At 34.6% G+C, this 20,974-nt stretch overlaps 1 protein-coding gene across 5 annotated transcripts; it reads right to left on the reverse strand.

The window, feature by feature from the left end:
- Positions 1–706: 706 nt before the first annotated feature.
- nup155 (nucleoporin 155) lies at positions 707–20,890 on the reverse strand. Of its 5 annotated transcripts, none has more exons than XM_051909716.1 (34): positions 20,743–20,890; positions 20,057–20,223; positions 19,835–19,972; positions 19,334–19,430; positions 19,186–19,256; positions 18,892–18,984; positions 16,708–16,971; positions 16,558–16,631; positions 16,386–16,477; positions 15,144–15,241; positions 14,796–15,064; positions 12,785–12,955; positions 12,593–12,703; positions 12,421–12,515; positions 12,211–12,296; positions 12,039–12,101; positions 11,536–11,686; positions 11,364–11,430; positions 10,176–10,294; positions 9,989–10,092; positions 8,331–8,464; positions 8,037–8,228; positions 6,594–6,732; positions 6,372–6,507; positions 6,104–6,257; positions 4,828–4,932; positions 4,587–4,741; positions 4,308–4,437; positions 3,307–3,420; positions 3,097–3,217; positions 2,910–3,020; positions 2,660–2,796; positions 1,636–1,742; positions 707–1,559 (listed from the first exon to the last, which is right to left on the reverse strand). In XM_051909716.1, the coding sequence occupies exons 2-34, from the start codon at positions 20,196–20,198 to the stop codon at positions 1,421–1,423; spliced, it is 4,179 nt and encodes a 1,392-aa protein (XP_051765676.1). In that variant the 5' UTR covers positions 20,199–20,223; positions 20,743–20,890; the 3' UTR covers positions 707–1,420. The 5 variants fall into 5 exon arrangements, with proteins under 5 accessions (XP_051765676.1, XP_051765674.1, XP_051765675.1 ...); XM_051909714.1 differs by having other exon boundaries at positions 16,708–16,974; XM_051909715.1 differs by lacking the exon at positions 20,743–20,890 and adding an exon at positions 20,577–20,707 and having other exon boundaries at positions 16,708–16,974.
- Positions 20,891–20,974: the final 84 nt, after the last annotated feature.

A 20,974-nucleotide genomic window follows, 5' to 3' on the forward strand; every position in this document is an offset into this window, starting at 1 on the left:
AAAGTATTTTGTTTAAAAAAAATCATGTTTCTTTATAGTTTTTGTTATCAGTTATGTACATTAGGGTTTTATGTTACATCTTCTGTTGTTTAATGAATGTTTATTGCATTATGTAAGTGTTGTGGGTTACCATGATGGTGTTTTGCGTTTGCGTGAATGACTCTTTGCACCCTCTTTACATTAGTATATACTTCAGCCAGTGGAAAAGCTATTTGTGATGAACTCTGATTCTTCATGTGGCTTTCTCTTTTACCACCTGCATTATTATGGTGGTTGTCAGTATATGTTAAAGGTACAAAACAGATTTTAGTAGTAGTGTGCTTTGTTGAATTTACTTGTTTACATTCAGATTTTCTTGTTTGTAAATTACAGTTCTATACTGTAAAATTGACAGTTTATTCTGTAAATGTGTTTACAGTTTTTCTGTATTTTTTACAAAATTATTCTGGCAACCACAGCTGCCAAAATTATTTTGTAAAAACTACGGAATATTTTTTACAGTGTATATATACATTTTTAAATCATTTGTAAGTTAAAATGTATTAATTTATAACAAATGTCTCTCTATATACGTGTATCTATCTATATACACACTTTCTTTTTAATTTACATAGTAAATTCTATATAGTAAGTAAAATCTTTAAAATGCTTACCTGTCAGAAATATGCCAAAACAATTCCTCATAAAATTATACATTTTACACAACTGTAATTTAAAACAAAACTTTTTTATTATTTTCAAATCATTTGCCATACAGATATTACACAAAACTAAAGAATGGTTGAAAACGATTCAGACTTTTATAAAAATGAGTCCTTTTCATAAAACAGTCCCCTGCTAGTACAAAACACACGAGAGCATGATGTCGCCTTTCAGAAGAAACTTAAACAGAATTCATGGGAAATTTGCCATGGATATGGTGAATATTTCAGTGGGCCTGCTTTATCCTCAGCGTTTATCCAAAGTTTGCACAAATAAAAATGTTACCGCACTTTCAGAAAGTGTTTTATCAGTAGAAAGTATCTAGAATAAGTGCCTCATGGGACAGTTTATGCAGAAATACTGTACAGATATCAGTTATTACCGATAAACATGACAAATGATTTAGCAAGATTTCTAAATATTAAAATAATGTATTCAACACCCTCATATCTGGAACTCTCAGCACTGAGGACCACAAAAACTTCTGCAAACCAAAGAATACACATCTGCAGTGTTTATTTTGGCCGTCTGTTGGGCATTTCCATGGCTGGACGAGAGAACATTATTCAATTTCTGGCACAAAGAGAGCTGTAACTATAAAGACTGAAGACCTGGTGTGATGAGATGTAGTATCTGTAGTATCAGGACGTCCATCAAACTCTTACATGCTGACAGCGAGAACAGGATATTCATGGTAGGTCAGTGACCTTCACTGTCCTCAATGGAGCTTCTCCAGTTTGGCCTGAAGGGATTTAAAGTTGCGTATAATGTCCTGCAGGGCAGCGTTTGGACTCAAGGACTGCAGCTCCACCAGATAACCGCAGATATTATCCAGACAAGCGTTAGTAAACCTCCGTCTGCAATGAACCACAGAGTGAGTGAATGATGGTAAAATATGAAACGCATAAAAGATGTGGCGGACATGATGTTTACCTGTCATAGGTGGGCACACGGCTGGGATCATCCACATATCCCGACAGGAGCACATGGATGCACTGGACCAGGTGAAGGGGTTTCTTCAGGCGCTGCCAACACGGGTCCTAAAAAGAAACACAGAATCAATCAATTATATATATATATATATATATATATATATTTTATTTTATTTATTTTTTTTCTTATTTTCCCAATACAAGGATCTCAAACTCAAATGACAATTTGGATTTGGATGCAAGAACCAATGCTTGTTTAATAAATTATGAAATAAGGAATTTTTTTTTTTTTTTTTTTTTTTTTTAAAAACAAAAATGGATAAATACTATAATATATAGCTACTAAAAAATAAATATATAACTACCATTAAGCAATCCTTAAGAGGATTATGGATTAATAAATAAAAATACTGAAATATAAAAAATAAATTAACAAATAATTATGGATTTATAAATCAATAATACAAAACATTACAATAAAAAATAAATGAATAAATATATATATAAAAAAATATATTGTTTAATAACATAAAAAATACTGGGGAAAAAAAGTAATAATTAAAAAAAAAAAAGTAATTAAATAAATATACATTAAGCAATTTTTAAAAGGATTATGGAGTAATAAACAAATAAAAAAATACTGAAATAAATAAACATTTAAAAAAATAAAAAAATAAATAAATATATAACTACCAATAAGCAATCCTTAAGAGTATTATGGATTAATAAATAAATAATATTAATAATAATCATTTTTTTAAGTACATAAATATATAACTAGCGTTAAGCAATCCTTAATAGGATGATGGATTAATAATAAAAAATACTGGAAAAAAGCAAACCAAAAAAAAAAAAAAAAAAAAAAAGTAAATGAGTACACTTATAAGCAATCCTTAAGAGGATTATGGGAAAACCAAGCCGAAAACTAAAATGAGATATCGAGTGGGTAAGCGTGTAGTTTGAGATGTCCGTCTTATAAAACTCCTGATCTAATTGCCGCAGTAGTTTCCACTCCGTTCTCGTACCCGCGTCTTGAAGAGTTGGTCATAGACCTCCAGCATCCGTGGAAGCTGAACTCCAATTTCCTGCATAGTGAAGGTCACAAAGCCCACGTCCCAGTTTAACCGGCACACTTCCTGTTCCAGAAACTTCACCAGGAAGTCTGAGGATCACATAAAACAGCAGAAGATTAGATTAAAAATGCAAGAAAGATCAAAGCAAGAGAAAAATCACTTGAGCTCCACAATCACACTGATCAGGGAAGCCAAACGGTACCTAACGGAAAGTATCGCGGTGTCCCAGCGTACAACTTCCCCAGCGACACCAGCTTTAGGCTCAGAGCTCTCATACGGTCCGCCGGACTCATGACCACACTGTCGCTCAACTCTGAAACACAAAACAAGCCATCAGACACACGGATCCACACGAACACAGGAAGATGACCTGACTGGAGAGGACTTACCCTTCTCAATGATCTCCTGCCACAGCGAGTGCACCAGGATCGGATCCGAATGTCCCGCACAGTGAATTATAGCCAGCTTACACTCCGACAACCGGAAATGATCCGCAAACTCGCCGTACAGCTACAGAGAGGAAAACAGCAGAGGAAATGTTTATAGAACACGACAGATTAGGAGGAGCACCTGTGAGCGACTGAAACACCTTCACGTACCTTGGTAATGTCCATGAGCTCAGAGTCCAGCTGTGTAATGGCTCCCTGCACAGAGGGATGCTGGGAATACTGTCTGCGCAGGGTTTCCTGGATCTGCACCTGAATCCGCACCACCTGGAGGATCAAAGCAGCATTACAGGTTTCTGCAGGATTCATGAAGGTACATTTAAGACTGTTTTAAGACCTTTAAAGACCAAGTAAAGGAAATTTAACGAATAAATTAAATCTAAATGTCTACGGAGTATGGAAGCTTGTTTCTACCACCAAATAAACAAAAAAGGTAATTGCGACTTTTTCCTCACAATTGCGAGTTTACATCCGACTTCAATTCTGCAATTCTGACTTCTTTTCTTATTCTGCGAGTTATAAAGTCAGAATTGCAAGTTATAAAGTCCAATTCTGAGGAAAAAAAGATTTTTCCTCAGAATTGCGACTTCTGACTTTATATCACGCAATTTGACTATAACTCGCAATTTTGACTTATTATGCAATTTTGACCAACTTGCAATTTTGACTATAATTTGCAATTCTGACTATAACTTGCAATTTTGACATATATATATATATATATATATATATATATATATCTTACAATTTTGACTTTATAACTCACAATATTGACTTTAATTTGCAATTTTGACTTTATATCTCGCAATTTTGAGTAATTTGCAATTTTGACTTTACAACTCGCAATTTTGACTATAACTTGCAATTTTGACTTTATATAACTGGCAATTTTGACTATATATAACTCGCAATTTTGACTATAACTGGCAATTTTGACTTTATAACTTGCAATTTTGACTTTATAACTTGCAATTTTGACTATAACTGGCAATTTTGACTTTAATTTGCAATTCTGACTAACTCGCAATTTTGACTTTATAACTCGCAATTTTGACTATAACTGGCAATTTTGACTTTATAATTCGCAACTTTGACTTTATATCTTGCAATTCTGACTGAAAGAAGGTCATCAGCAGCTGCTTCTGTGTCGTTACCTCCATCTTCTCCTCCAGTTCATGCAGAAACTCTCCGTCGGCTCCCAGTGAAGACACGCAGGACGAGCTCTTGGCGGAGAGGATGGCCCTCGAGATGTACTCCAAACGCTGCTTCAGAGAGATCTCAGTGCTGCACGCACACACAACCAACATTAAACACTCACCACCAGGTTGAGACAAACTGAACCTTTGAGGCTTCATATAAATGTAAAAAACAGGAATACCAATATTTAAATCAACCAATTAGATTTCAGTGGGTGGGGCTAACCAGCACGATACCTGTGCATGTCTGCCAGTCGCGCCAGCACGTGCGCCGCTTTGCCAAAGCTTCTGTTCTTCTCGTAGTATCGCCACAGGAGGTCCATGTTACGCACTTTACTCTGGTCCTGTTTGATCATGTGCATCAGATGATCCTCGAGGTACGGAGAATTCACCTGGACCAGAGGAGAAACGGTCCTTAACACTCAGAGCAAACAGACCATAAGCCATGTTACAAAACTCTGCATCATATGTGTCATACCTCCAGAAGTTTGTCGGTAAGATCGGCCTGAATGAGCCAGTTATAGAGAGCGATGTGGAAGAGCTCGTCTTGAGATCTCTGAGCGAGACCCAGCATCTGCTCGAACTGTGTGAACAATCAGTGCTGTTACTGTTCATTCATCTACTTAAAAAAAAAAACGCTTTCTTTCATTGATATAAAGGGTGAAAATAAAATAAAATACTAGATGAAAAACGTAAATGTAAAAAAAACTAACAAAAAATTTGCCTTGGCAAGTCAAATAAAATAATTTGAAAATAAGTCAAATAAGTTAAAGTACTAAACAAGGTTATTACAGTTTTGGTTTTTATTTACTTTTCAAAATCAATTTATTATTATTTTTTTTTACCAAGTCTTTTTGTTAGTTTTATTTTTGTACACATAGTTCTTTTATTTTTAGATTTTATTCAGTTTTCCAACGTTATCTTTTTTAATTTAATTTGAATAAATAGATGTACAAATAAAAAAACTCAAATAAAACTAAATTAAGAACTAAATAAATGTATAAATAAACTGAATTAAAAATAAATTAAAGCAAATAAAAAATAAAAATATAAATTAAATGAAAACTAACAACACAAAAATAGATACACTAAAAACCTAAAATAAATAAAAAGCAAATAAATAAAATAAGCTAAATAAAAACTAAAACGTAACAAAAAAAAAGCTAAAATGAAAATAAGATAAAATTAGTTTAAAATAAGTCAAATAAGTTACTAAACAATTGTAATTATTATTATATTTTTTATTGTGTTTTATATTTTTTTTTATTTCAAATTATGTAGTTTAATTTATTTTACCAAGTATGTTAATTATAGTTTTATACACATTTAGTCTTTTATTTTTTACATTTTATTTAGTTTTTCAAAAGTTTTATTTCTTTTCTCCCCTGTTTCAGTTTCAATTAATAAAATCAAAAATTAGAAATGTGGCCTTGGCAACTAACTGAAATAAAATACGTTTAAGTTTCTAAAAGTGAAATAAAGCTAAATAAAAATATAAAAAATGAAAAAAAAAAAAAAAGACAAAAGCACATAGCAAAATTACTACAAAATGAAAATAAAAAAAAAATTAAATAAATAAATAAATAAAATAATAATAATAATAATAATAATAATAAATATATATATATATATATATATATATATATATATATATATATAAAAAGCCAAATCAAAATAAAGTAGTACTATAATAGAAAAATACAATAACACTGCATCAAGCAGGGTTAAACTCTAGCAGGTGGCATGTAACTCACATGGGCGGCAGCGTCCTCATTGCTCAACATGTTGGGGTCAGAGGTCATGACGGGCGGTCCGGGCTGTTTAGGGACGCTGGGAGACTGAGGAGCTGCTTTACTCTGATTCACCAACTCCTGCATAGTGTCCGTGATGCATTTATAACAGGACAGTCTGGACAAAAAAGTAATAAATGATCTTTATTATTTATTTATAACCAGATTCGAACCTGCAGTTCCCACATGAGCACCTTAGGATCCTTTATGATGAGTATACGTGTGTACTGACCTCTCCTGGAACGCCTGCTGGCCGGTGGAGTCCTCCTCCGGTTCTCCGTTCCTGTAGAAGTGCGGCCCCAGTTTCTGAGGGTCTTTCTTATCAGCGGCTGTGAGACACAGCTCCACCACGCCCTCATAGAAACGCACTGAACGGGAGCAGAAGAGGATCAGTTTGTTATGTAAAGATCGTTCAGTTCCTCTGAATTTAAAGCAGATCCGCTCAGACGCTCACCTTGCCGGTACTGCGAGCAGATGAGCGGCAGGTCTGTATGATGGCTGATCTGCTGATAGAGACGGAGGGATTCCTTCAGCGTTCGATCCTTCTCAAGCTTGTTCTGGATCTGTCTGGAGCTCTGAAGAAGCTCATTGGCCTGTGAGGAGGGAAAGAGATTCTCATACAAAGACCTTCAGTTCTGTACTGACTGGTTCCTCATATGACAACATGTACATGGATAAACAACAAAACTTTGTTCTGAGGATCATTAAAAAGAAGAAACATTAAAATAAGTTATGCTTAAAAAAAATAAAATAAAGCAGCATAATTATGGTTCAGTATTTTTAACTTCAAAAGTAACAAAAGAATTGTCATGGAAACCAAAGTGGAAATAAGATCAGTGATGATATTTTTAAATAAATAAAAATCATAAACTATTTTACTAAATTAATGTGAATAAAAAACTAAAATAAATGAAAAAAGAATAATAATAATAATAATAATAATAATAATAAAACTAAACTAAAAACAATAAATACAATACATAGATAAACTAAAACAACTTAATTAAATAACTAAAGTAAATAAATTAAAAACAAAAAAAACCTGAAATTTATAAATACATAAAAATAAGCTAAATAATAAATATGTACACTAAAAACAAATTTACAAACAAACTAAATTAATAAATTTAATAAAACTGTTTGATTCCTTTTCCACAAATGTAAATAATAAATTAAGATAAACAAAAACCTAAAATAACTGAAGTAAATAAAAATAAAATAAAAAAATAAAACCACACCAAAAACCTAAAATAAATAAAACTAAAATGTATAAATAAATAAATAAATATATAAAAATAAAATAAATACGTGCACTAAAAACAAAACATTGAAAAAAAATAAAATAAAAAATAAACACCAAAAATAAATTAACTAAAAAATTATTCGTTTCCCACAAATGTAAATAAAAAATAAACTAAAATAAAATGAAAAACTGGAATAAATAAATAAAAAAATAAAAATCAAAACTAAAAACAAAACAAAAAAAGTATAGATATACAAAAAATAACTAATGTAAATGAATAAAACTAAAAAACTCATTTAAACTATTTTTATTTTAAAGTTATTAATTTATTTAAAAAAAAAAAAACCCACTAAAAAAAACCAAATAAAAATAATAATAAACTGAAATAAAAAAATAAATAATTAAAAGACTAAAAAACAAACAACAAACCTAAATAAATTTTCAAAAAACAAAACAAAAACAACACTAAATAATAAATACATAAACTAAACTTTTTACATAACTAAAAAGAAAACACTAAATAAATGAGCTAAATAAAACGGTGTGATTCCTTCCCCACAGCTACCAGAGTTATTTTTCCATCTTTGTAGTGTTTGTGTAGTGTTTGTGGAGTGTTTGTGGAGTGTTTGTGGAGTGTTTGTGGAGTGTCTGTACCTTCGAGCAGATGCTGTCATCACTGCTGTACAGCAGAGGGCAGATGTCTCTCAAGTGAGCGCTGACGGTGTCTACAGACGCGCTGTCTTTGATGTACACGTTAATGAGGGCGGTGACGAGAGCGCCGGTCAGCTCGCGTCCAGAAACAACCACGTCCTTAAAACTCACAGCCTTAATCTGATCCTGAAACTCCTGAAGGTGGAAGAAAACCAGTGAGGGAAAGGATAGAAATGGAAACCCTTCAAAATAAAAGCTCAATAGTTCAGTAGAGAGAGCGAGAGCATTGGGTTGTACCTTGGGCATCTCAGAGATGATGAGGCTGAACTGATGGTCACACAGAAGTTTCCAGAGCGCCAGCGTCTGACAGGAGCGATGAATCAACTGCTGCATGGCCTGAAGAGACGCTTTCTCGTACGCCTGAGCCTCGGCTGAGGAACAAACATGAGAAGATGGTGAATATCTGAACGCGCACTGACACACAAGCGTACACAGTAGGGATGCACCGATATAAACATTCTGGCCGATTATTGGTCAAAACTTTTGTACTATAAAAGACTTGTATTAATATAAATAGTATTTAAGTATTTATATTAGTATGCTAATTCATGTTAACACACTAAACCATGCTAGCAATGTGTTAAAACATGTTAGCAACATGGCAAATTCATGTTACCAATGTGCTAAAACATGCTTCATGTTAAAACAAGCTGGCATCATGGTGATTCATGCTAGCAAAGCATTAAATCATGTTAGCAATGTGCTAAAACATGCTTATGTTAACTATGTGTTTAAAATGCTAACAACATGTTAATTCATGTTAAATCATGCTAGCAATGTTGTAATTCATGCCAGCAACTTGTTAAAATATGCTAACAACATGGTAATTCAGGCTAGCAAATCATTAAATCATGTTAACAATGTGCTAAAACATGCTAATTCATGCTAACAGTGTGCTAAAATGCTAACAACATGTTAATTCATGTTACAGTGCTAAATCATGCTAACAATGTTGTGAAACATGCTAACAACATGCTAATTAATGTTAGTTGTGTTAATACATATTAAGAAAATGTTAATTCATGTTAATGTGTTCAAACATGCTAATTCATGTTAACAACATGTTAAGCATTAAAACATGCTAGTTCATGCTAACAACGTGCTAAAACATGTTAACAACATGTTAACTCATTCTAGCAGTGTTAAATAACGATAGCAATGTTAAAACATGCTAGCAAAATGCTAATTCATGTTACAATGTGCCAAAACATGCAAGCAACATGTTAATTCATGTCAGCAATGTGGTAAATCATGTTAGCAAAATGCTAATTCATGCTACCAGTGCTACAAAGCTGCAAAATCGTGCTAGCAACAAGTTAATTTAGTTATCATGTTAGGAATGTGTTAAAACATGCTAACAAAAAGTTAAAACATGTTAACAAAAATGCTAATCATGCTAACAACCTACTAATCCATGTTAGCAACATGCTAAAACATGTCAGCAATGTGTTAAATCATGCTAAAACATGCTAGTCAATTTTTTTTTTTTTTTTTTTACTTTTTAAAAAGTAAAACCTTCAACTTCAAGCTGTTCAAAATTATTTAAAACTTTCAGACCTGGCTTTGTCAAGCTGAAATCAAAGTTTGTCATCAAACTTTACTCATCTAGTTATAATTTTATGTCGCCTATATGACAGACTTGCGCTGCACATGCTGCACTTAAATGTATTTTCCTTTTTGAAGTGATTTCAGTAATATTTCAAGCAATTCAAAACCATCATGGTGAACAGTGTGCATCTGAAGGAAAATACTACATTATTTATCAGCTTTAATATATCGGCCATATTTTCTTATCGGGCCGACAGCGATAACATTAAAAATGAACATATTGGCCGATACTGATATGGTGGCCGATATATTGTGCATCCCTAATACACAAACACACTAAAACTCACTGTGGTACTTCCTCTGAAGCTCCTGCTGTACTTGTTGAGAGCTGGAACCATCTGGACGCATGAATCCCAGAAGTCTTTGCTGCAGGTTTGCTGGTGAGCTGAAACTGAAGAGGTCAAGTCAGTTAGAAAACCGCATCGCTACAAGAAACAGGCATTACTGCAAGATGAGGAAGCGACAGGGACCTACTTAGCCACACCCAGAGAAGAAGTCGGACTGAACTGGGAGTTTTTGTCCAGGAATTCCTTCAAACCCTGAAGCTCCATTAGGACGAGCTCCAGATCAGAGGAACTGGCCGTACTCTCCAACTAAACATCAAACAACATCATCAATGAATCACACGAAAAGGTGCTGTGATGTCAGACATTTCACACCAAAGACATGTCAACCTGAACCTAGTCTCAGACGTCACGCACTGTAAAGTTCACAGTATACACTCTTTAAAATGCTTTCAAGAGTTTCACATGCCGGTCTGTTATTGTAGGGACAAAAAATATTTTTGTAAAAATCCAACAACTGTCAATCACAAACAAAATCAATAAAAATTAAATAAATAAAACAAAATAAACCATTTCTATAATTTTTTCCCAAAATCTGTCATTACTAACAATAATTAAAAATTAATTAACAAAAAATAGATGAACAAAATAAATAAAAACAAATAACATTTTTACAAAAATGTAAAAATATTCTAAAATCTGGCATTACTCACAACAAAACAAACAAAAACAAATAAATTAACAAAACAAAATAAAGCATTTTTGCAAAATTTCTCCAAAATATGTCCTTACTAACAATAAATAAAATTAATTAAAATAAATAAAAACAATAAGACATTTACAAAAATGTACAAATACTATAAAATCTGTCATTACTCACAATAAACAAATCAAAATAAAATAAATGAAAGTTTTTTTGTAAAAATTTAATTTGTCAATAATCACAAACAAAATCAATAAAAACTAATTAAATAAATAAAAGTAAAAGCATTTTTGTAAAATCTCTCCAAAATCTGTCATTACTAACAATAAATAAAATTAATTAATAAAAAATAGATAAAAATAAATGTAAATAAAAATGTAAAAACTCTAAAATCTGTCATTACTCACAATAATAATAATAATAAAAAAAAGTATTTTTGTAAAAATCCAAAATGTGTCAATTACAAACAAAATTTATAAAAACTAATTAAATAAAAGCAAAAGCATTTTGGTAAAAATTCTCCAAAATCTGTCATTACTCACGATAAATAAATACAAATGTTTTTGTAAAATTGCTTCACAATCTGTCAATTAATTAAATAAATAAAAACAAAATAAAAACACAAATAACATTTTACAAATATGTAATAATACTCTAAAATCTGTCATTACTCACAAAAGACACAGTTTGACTGCCTTTGTTTATGATGGTCTCCATTGAAAGACTCCCGTCCCAGATGTTCCTGTTTCAAAGCATCAATATAAAGCAAGTCTTTATTAAAGAATCAGTCAAAACAGACGGTTATGAACATTCATAATGTCATGTATTTAGTGTAACGCTGGCTGACCCCAGTATACGTGTGAAGTAAATACAGATGCCGTTGTGTTTTCCGGAGAAGATGACCTCAGGTCCAGAGGACATAGCTGTGAGAGCGCCACCGCCGGGGCTCATGGGTGTAGCCGAGATGTAAGGGGTCGACATGGTTGGTGGAAACATGCCTGATGAGTCAAACACACGTTTAAAAACAATATTAAGCAGAAGTAACGGGGTATCAGGATCTGACTAGATTATTGGACTGTTATTTTACTGCATTAAATTATTTATTTACATTAACATGCAAAAGATGCATTATGGGCCTGGAATAGAGACAGACAGGAACTAAACAGAGCGTTACTGACAGACTGGGAAGAGAGGAGCTGAACAATGGAGAATATGAGGAAAATAATCAACATTCAAAACATGCTCTAATTAGAGCTTTGTAAAAGGGCATAACAGGTCCTCTTTAACATCAGCTCTACTAGTACACACAGATTAGTGAAGCGGTCACTGGTCTGAGGGGTAGTTTTATACCTGGGGCAGGTGTGGCAAGAAAACTGGGGATTGGTAGGGGGCTGCCGACAGGCATTGGGGATCCTACAATCACAGCAGACTACAGATTAGTCAACACTCACAGCTTCTAGTGTGATTCCACATGGTTAATGGTTACAACAAGATTTGTGTGGCAGGTTGAAATGTTTCTCACCTGGTACAGGAGAGCTGAAGAGCGGGCCGACGTTACTGGGTGCAGAGAGGGCAGATGGGAAACGCATCTGAGCCTCTCCACCGTACCTACATCAAAACACCTCAAAACGTCAAATCACCAAATCAGACTGAGCAATGTATAAAAATACTCACAATACTTCCATGACGATTTTGTTGGCCATATAAAATTAAGAAACATTGCATATCTGACCTGAAGAAAGCTCGAGTGGCCCATACAGACACCTCTCTATCACACGCTGCGGTGGAACAGGCCAAGATGAGCGCTGTGGCACACGCCTGCTCTTCCTGTGAAGGGAGATGAATATTTATTATCAAACACATTAATGTCACGATATTAAAAGAATAAGCATGACGACACGTACCCTGTGCAGCTTAAAGAACCTCTCGATCTCCTCGCTCTCGCCTCCAGCGCTGCTCACCAGCAGGTGGCGCAATTGATCCACCGGCCTCAGCTTGTGGAAGATGTGACTCCCCTGCAGACAGTAAAGCAAACAGTAAGAGAAGAAGAACATGAAGGATATCACACAGATGTCATCAACGGGAAGATAAATCACCTGAGCGGACAAGAGAACAAATTTCTGCGGCGGGACGTTGTGCTGCTGAACAACTAAAGGAGAGTCAGTGACCGGAATGAGATCTTTATTCAGAGGAGTGAGGATTCTGGGAGATTTCATCTCCTCGATTGAACACAGAGCCCACGAGTGACCGTCCACATTCACCGTCATCTGAAGGAACAAGACAAAAAACATTGGCGTCAGAGCACCAACTTAAAAAACAGACAAACAATGAAGAAACCACCAGATGGTTACATGTAGATATTTTAGACATTTGTTTGTACTAGCGATGCATGACATATCGGCCGATATATGTTAATTTTTAATGTTATCGTTATCGGCCGAATAAGAAAATTTGATATATTAAAGGCAGTTAATAATGGATTATTTCCTTCAGATGTGAAACTGTCCGAAATATGATGGAAATAGTTCAACATGTGCAGCGCAAGTTCGTTATATGAGAACATTATGATTGTGTGTTTGGGACATGGCTTTTAATGGTGAGACTTTTGTTTTTGTAATGAGGCTCTCAAAAATTATATAAAAATTTGGATTTAGATTTATCGGCCAATATATCGGTTATCGGCTTTCAAATATAAAGAATTATCGGTTATCGGTATCGGCCAAAATTTTCATATCGGTGCATCCTTAGCTTGTACTGTTTCCTCCATAGTGTTATAAAATATTGCATATATGTATTTCTATTTATATTGTTTTTATTTGTTTGTGTTTGTTTTTATTTCATTAATTTTTAATCTTTGGTTTGTATGCAATGCCACAATTCTCAGTTGCTGTAGATATTGTAAAACAAATTTAAGGCTTTTTAAGACCTGAACAAATTAAATTAATACTGTATGCAGGGTAGAGAAAGATCAACATTCAAAGCATAAAAAGGCAATTAAAACAAATTTACAGTTCAAATCATATAGATATTGACAAGAACAAGTTTTAGAAAATTATAAACCTAACATTTCAGTTTTTGAACTTTTTTTTTTAAGAAAAAGGATGTCAAAATTATAAAGCATTATATTTATATTCATTTAAAATATTACTTAATATGGTTTAATATTCACATTAAGCCATGTCGCGATTAATGATTTCTGTCTTCAAATTTAAGACCTCTTGAAATGACAAGAATTCTCTTATACCATTTAAGACTTTTTATGGCCTTAAATTTGATTAAACCCCCAGGGATAGGGGTGTGCGATATCACAATTTTTGATCGTGAATGATTAAAATGTCTCCAAGATCTGCTTTTGAAGAAATAACGACATGACGTATATATTCACATCACATGTTAACGCAGAGGTAGGGTTATGCTTACGGGACTCTGCAGTTATTCACAATCACTAAAGTTTATTATTTGCATTCATTTTAAGCCTTGCCGGTTAAACATTTTATTCGCACACTGTTCTGACACGTGCTTTTCTAAGAGCGTACAACTGAAGCATGAGCGCGCACTAAAAGCCTGTCAAACAGCGTGCGAGTACTGAACTAAGTTATCTTTCGTGTCTTATTGCGCTTAAACTGGTAAATACACACAATTTTTACATAAACACAGTCAGTTATGTCTTAAGTGAACGTAAACAGTTGACAGAAAACCGGATGCGTGTCTGTATATTGGATCCGTGCATGAGTTCTTAAAGTGACAGCAGCCTAATTAACCTGCTGCCGCTTGTCATTAATGTTAATCAAACAACAAAAAACAAAGAGAATCACATTTGTTTAATAAATTTCTTGCTTGAATGCTACTATTAAATACACCTACTGTGAAAAAATAAAGCACTGTTATTTGTATATTGTATTTGTAATCTGCATCTTTGTTTTATTTTTAATAACAAAGATAAAATAATGAAAGATTTTCATGTTCGCCAACCCTTACTTTGGCCTAAACAGTCTGTCATTCTTTTTCCATTTACATTTTGTTACCATGTAAGGCTACATTTTTAAAATAGGGAAATTAGTTTGGCTGTACTGCTCAGTCATTTGCAAATTAGTTGAACTTCCTGACCTGAGCTTCCATGAGGGGCTTTTTAAAGGGAAATGAATCGTGGTTGATGCACCACAGAACATCGCTGTCTTCCGTCTCAGACGAGGCCATCAGCAAAACACCTTTACTGTACAGAGCCTTGTGTACTTTAGCTGGTTTCTGGAGTGTGGAGGACGCAGAGAATCCGGGCGGCAGACGCACATGCACCAGCGCCAGGATGCAGGGCCGGGCCGGGACGTGTTTGGCGTTGGGCGGAGCAAAAGGGATGGTGCTAAAGTAAAGACGCACACCTGCACAACACACAGAAACACAACTATATATACAGATCAATGCTTCATTAGTCTGCATTTATAAATGAAGTGTTCATACCAGCATGAGTGACGGCCAACAGCTGACAGTCTGACGACTCGGAGCGATCGATTACTGCGATCTGAACGATGGGTTTGAACACGGAGCGATCAATCGTCCTGCAAAAATGATGCAAAAAACACATGAACATGAGCTAAAAAATTAAAATAACCAATATTATCATTTTAAATTTATTAACAATAAATTATACATTAATAATAAAATTATATTATTAATAATAATTATTAATATAATGTAATGTAAGGAGTGCACTATATATTGGTGTCCATATCGTTTTTGACCAATATTAGTATTTTGTAATACATTTAAAATCTTATTAAAGATAAAAATACATCTATTATTAATGATTTATTTTATAATAAAATATTGTTATTAATAATAATTATGAATATAATGTAATTATTATTATTGTTTTTAATTCATGTAAACTTTATTAAAGATTATTATTATTATATTATTAATATTAAACTATTGTTATTAATAATAATTAATAATATAATTAAAGTGCACAATATACTGGTGACCATATCAGTACTGACAAATATTTTTTACATCTATTAAAGATGATTAATTTATATAATAACATATAATAATATCAATAATTATTATAAAATAAAAATAAATGTACAAATATAAAATTAATGAAAACAAATTACTTACAATACTTTCAAAAATTTATATATTTTTTTACATTTATCAAAGATTTATTTATATAACATATTATAATACTATTAATAATATCCATAATTACAAAATAAAAATAAATGTACAATTATAAATTAATAAAAACAAACATAATACTTACAAAAATTTACATTAAATATTTTTACATATAATAAAAATGTATTTATATAACATTATAATACTATTAATATGAATAATTATTATAAAATAAAATGTACAATTATAAACTAATAAAAACAAATTAATACTTATAATACTTACAAAAAAATTTGATTAAATATTTTTTACATGTATTAAAAAAAAATCTATTTAAATAACTATTAATAAAATGAATAATTATTATAAAATAAAAAATAAATGTACAATTATAAATTAGTAAAAACAAATGAATACTTATAATACTTACAAAAATGCATATTAAAGATAATATATTGATCCTTATTTTTTATATAAAAAAATTATTCAAATTGTAAACCCATACTGTTTATCAGCTATCTATTTATCAGCCAAAATATTTCTACATGCGCATCCACACAGAAAGCGCAGGTGAAGCTCTACCTGGCGATGTTTCCAGCCGCCGAGACGATGGAGCTCTGAGACATGGCGGCGACTCGACTCATTCCCTGCCCATCAGCGCCGAGATCATACACCTGACAGACACGAGAGCACATTAGAACGTCACTCAAAACCATAAACACCACAGTATGTGATTCATTATCAAAGCACACACCTGCAGAACACCCTTCTCTGAGCGCGTGTATAAAATGTGCCGTGAATTGTCAACAGCAATTTGGACCACAGGATCTGCAACAAACGACGAGATTCAAATGAGTAACATGACATGAAAGCACGGTGCTCATCTGCTGAATGACGTTCTTACCGTCCTCAGAGAAGGAGAACTGCAGTAGTGACGGGATGAGGAAGGACAGACTGCTCTTGGAGTGGTTGATCTTCCTGCAGCGCTGACTGAACCAGCCCGCTTCAGCCTGATAGGCGATCTCGTACAGGCAGCCGTCTTTCCCCGCCATGAAGATCCGGCCCACGTCCGTGGAGGTGACGGCCAGCAGGTAGGTGTTATCCGTGGGGATGGAATAGAGAGGATCCGGCAAAAGCTGCATGGCTCCTGACATGCTGTCATTCAAACCTGCTGGAGGGTTGAGAATAAATCCTGTGTGAACACTATGGCTGGGCGGTATGACGATATATATATCATGGCGATGATATAAAGTGTTTATCATTAAAGATGTTGCTATAACGTTTATATCGCAGTATGTAAATATATCCTCATAGCTAGGGTGTGCGATATATATCGTCTGCAAAGAAATTAAGGTTGAGGAAAACATTCCAGGACTTCAACGGGTTGAAGGTCCAAATGTCAGTTTCAGCACAGGGCTCTACGCGTGACGTAAGCGGAAGTACCGCGGTAGGGCGAAAAACTCCATCTCATTTTCTCCTCCAACTTCAAAATCATCCGACATTGTTGTTTTAACTTTTTTTGTAAAGGCCGTTTGACTTAGTCTTTGCACGTTCACTTTGTAAACACTTGCTCGGTACTTCCGCCTACGTCATGTTTGACCTTTCCAACGTGATTACGTAATGCGTGGCGCATCACAGAGCAATGCAAGATGAGCATTTGTGGATAAAAGGGGGGTATCATCACACACAGCTTCTGCAAATCTCATGTTAATCTTGAGTACATATAGAGTAACACTGCATCCTTCATATCTCCGAAAAGTCTTTAGTTTGGTCGTATTTATGCCGTCAGTGCCGTGGGTGGAGCTAAAGAGCGCGCGCAGCTTCTGCGTAGAGATGTCTGCTAGCCGCGACATCATTATAAATACAAAGGGAACAAAAGCGTTCGTGTTGTTTACATTTTATGCTCTTGTGCGCCGATTGCCAACAAAACACAGACATCTGATGCAGCTTTTCTCACCACCCGCGATCTGCAAATCCAGCGCCGAACTGGGACTTGTTTACAATCCCGGGAACAAACAAACATATGTGCACAACTCCGTTGCTGCCACGGAAAAACAAACTTCATCCTCTGTTCCCTTAACGCTTTGGGAAGCTGAAAAAGGTAATCTTTCCCTCACAACCAAAAACACACTCCTTTGGTGACAGGAGCTGCGTCTCATTTCGGAGGCTGTGTCCTTCGGAGGTCGCATTTGAAGGCTGAATACTTCATCAAGGATGTCATATTTAAGAAGAGTAATAAAATTGACTGATATTCATTGTGAGGTGTAAAATACTGTAATTTCCTTCTTACGTTAAAATCTAACGGTTATTTTTCTTAAATGAGACTGCCTTGATGATGTATGCAGCCTTCAAAGGGTGCAGCCCCTGAATTGGGACACAGCCATTGTTGAAAAATCTCTCAGCTTCCGTATCCCGAACGAAATGCGTTGATGGGTGTGCTCTTGCTCTTGTTCTGGGTGATGTGTGTGCGCACGCTTACAAGGAAGAAGTGTCTATACAAGGAATTCCGCCCTTTGTTACGTGATAAAGGGCCATACTAGAAAAAAACTCTCCGAAACCGGAAGTAATCATTTGGCACAGAAATACTCCGTCATACGTCCAACTCGTGTTTTGAAACTTTGGCCATGTTTAGCATGAGAATCTAACTCTTTAACAGTGTAAATAAGTCAGAATGCATGAAATAGCATTACACCCCCCCTTTAAAAAGTATATAATTTTTAGAAAATGGCCGATCGTTTCACTAGATAAGATCCTTATTCCTCGTCTGGGATCATGTAGAGCTCTTTGAAGCTGCACTGAAACTGACATTTGGACCTTCAACCCGTTGAACCCCAGTGAAGTCCACTATATGGAGAAAAATCCTGGAATGTTTTCCTTAAAAACCTTCATTTCTTTTCAACTGAAGAAAGAAAACAAACATCTTGGATGACATGAGGGTGAGTAAATTATCAGGAAATGTGAATTCTGAAGTGAACTAATCCTTTAAATAAAAGTGAAACATGTATTTGTCCTATTATTTGTCATTTGATTTTGCTCTTATTTTCAATTATTCCCGCAAACGTTGATCAAATCCAAACATGACACTCACCTGTCTGGACTTTTGAGAAGCTCAATCCCAGGATCACAACATCCACCGGTGTGGCCAACACTAACAGGAAGTGGATGTGAGGCTGAAAAATACCTGTAACACCAAAGGTTACCCACATCAGTTCAACATTTATAACACAAACACATAATCAGTGATAAAACATCAAATTATGAAAACTAAGAATCTCCAGAAGGAAATCTTGCAATGCATTACAGGCATGTTTTTATGTATAATCAATCCATAAGATTTTTAACTATTTCTGAGGGCGAGCACTAAATGAAAAAACCAACAAACCTGGCTTTGGTTTGACCAGTCCAACTGACAGTATAGTTTCACTGAGGCCGTCAAAATACGCCACATCACTCCTGAACAAGACACATAAATCTCTGTGAACATCACGTATCTGAAATATCGAACTGATAGCCGATCTGTTGATACTCACCCATCCTCATAATTCCACATAAAAATGTCATTATCAATAGTAAGCCACGCCCTGGAGATTTCAGGGAAAACTCCCATCATGCAGTTGCACTGCATATCTGTTAAGTGTCAATTAAGGCATTGCAAACAACTCAAAGTCGGCATGAAACAGACGTTTTTTCCCCCTATAGTGACATATCTGAGTGAAACGGCTTCGCAAACAAGAACAAATGTAGGTTTTGGTCTGTGGGGAATTGATTGGATGGTTGTGGTTTGCTATTGGTGGATCTCATGTGAGTGACAGGTTGCCCCGCCCTCGTCATCAGAGAAGAGATGTCACTGCAAGACGGAGGGGAAGTTACTCTGATTCAAAATGAATTCAAAACAATGATGTGCACCGATAAATACTGCAATGTTCCATAAAAAAAATACAATTTTGATTTCAGGGTGACTTTAATTGATTGAAGACGACACTTTCTTCGCAGAGATTATCGTAAAACTAAGCGTTTGGATGGTAGGATACGACCGAACTGCTCCACCAGCTCTGGGGGCAAAGGAACCCTGCGGATGGTGCTGAGCTCGGGAAGACTCGGCACGCTGATCAGACCCGGTCCCTGCAGAGGATAATCCATGTCCGACATGCCTGAGAGCGACGGCATATCTGCCAAACACAAGAAAATGAATGAGTCTTAACAGGCATTGTGTTAACAAGAGGCAGTTTAACAGGAAGAACAACGACTCTTACTATGTGACGGGACATTGAGGAGCTCTGACAGGTCTGGGAAACAACGATCCTCCTGCAGATGCCTGTCAATCAAGCGGCCGGAGTTTTCCAAAGCCTCCTGAAGAACTGCAGCTGGACTGCTGGAGCCCAGATTGGACGGCATGATCACTGGAGACTACACAAACCACCTGGAGACGGAAGAACACTTAAATTAGTATTAGAATACATACACATTACCATATATTTATATAAATATATACATATATAATATATAAAATAAGGGTAATGATGTTCTTTCAAGAAATGTCTGTATTCACTGAAAAAGATTAAACCCATAATGAAGATTATATGTTAATCTGTGAAGCTGCTTCTGTTATATAACGTAGAAAGAATAAAAATGTTCAAGTAAATAATAACTAAAGTGAGTCGGGTCTTTAACATCATCATGAAATCATTTCTTTATAAAGTCTGCTAAATCTGTATCTGACTGTAATAACAGCCATATCCAAACATAATACACAAGCAATGTGCTTTTATTTACCTGATTTGGAAATAAATTGTTTGAGTAATTGAAGTTTAACAACACAACATGTTGAGTAGCTTTAGCCGTACTGCTAATTCAAAATACAGAGCGCCCGAAAGACGGAAGTTATTCTCTAAACAGCGTTACCTGAGCTCTAATTAAACACAAATTAAGATAAACTCACCTCTCTGATTGAAAATTATATTCATAAAATATCAGCTGAAAGTAAGTTTGTGGACTTCAGTGACTCCCGCCAAGCGCGTGCGACTGCGGCAGTGAGTGAAGCGCGCTGAAACCACACAAACACAACACTGTTACATTTCAAAATAAAAGTCAGCGGTTTCTACTGAAAAATGAATTATGATTGGGATATTTATTAATGCACTGATAAGATGTTAATTATTGTTCAGTAATTT

The sequence above is a fragment of the Ctenopharyngodon idella genome, chromosome 10 (assembly GCF_019924925.1).
Source record: "Ctenopharyngodon idella isolate HZGC_01 chromosome 10, HZGC01, whole genome shotgun sequence".
Classification (NCBI taxonomy): domain Eukaryota; kingdom Metazoa; phylum Chordata; class Actinopteri; order Cypriniformes; family Xenocyprididae; genus Ctenopharyngodon; species Ctenopharyngodon idella.

Coding starts and splice junctions, on each gene's coding strand:
- nup155 (XM_051909714.1), bottom strand. CDS start 20,198: ATGCCGTCCAATCTGGGCTCCAGCAGTCCAGCTGCAGTTCTTCAGGAG. Junction 19,257..19,333: donor ATGTGGAATTATGAGGATGG/GTGAGTATCAAC, acceptor TGTCTTGTTCAG/GAGTGATGTGGCGTATTTTG. Junction 8,465..9,988: donor GCTTCAGAGGAAGTACCACA/GTGAGTTTTAGT, acceptor TTTGTTCCTCAG/CCGAGGCTCAGGCGTACGAG.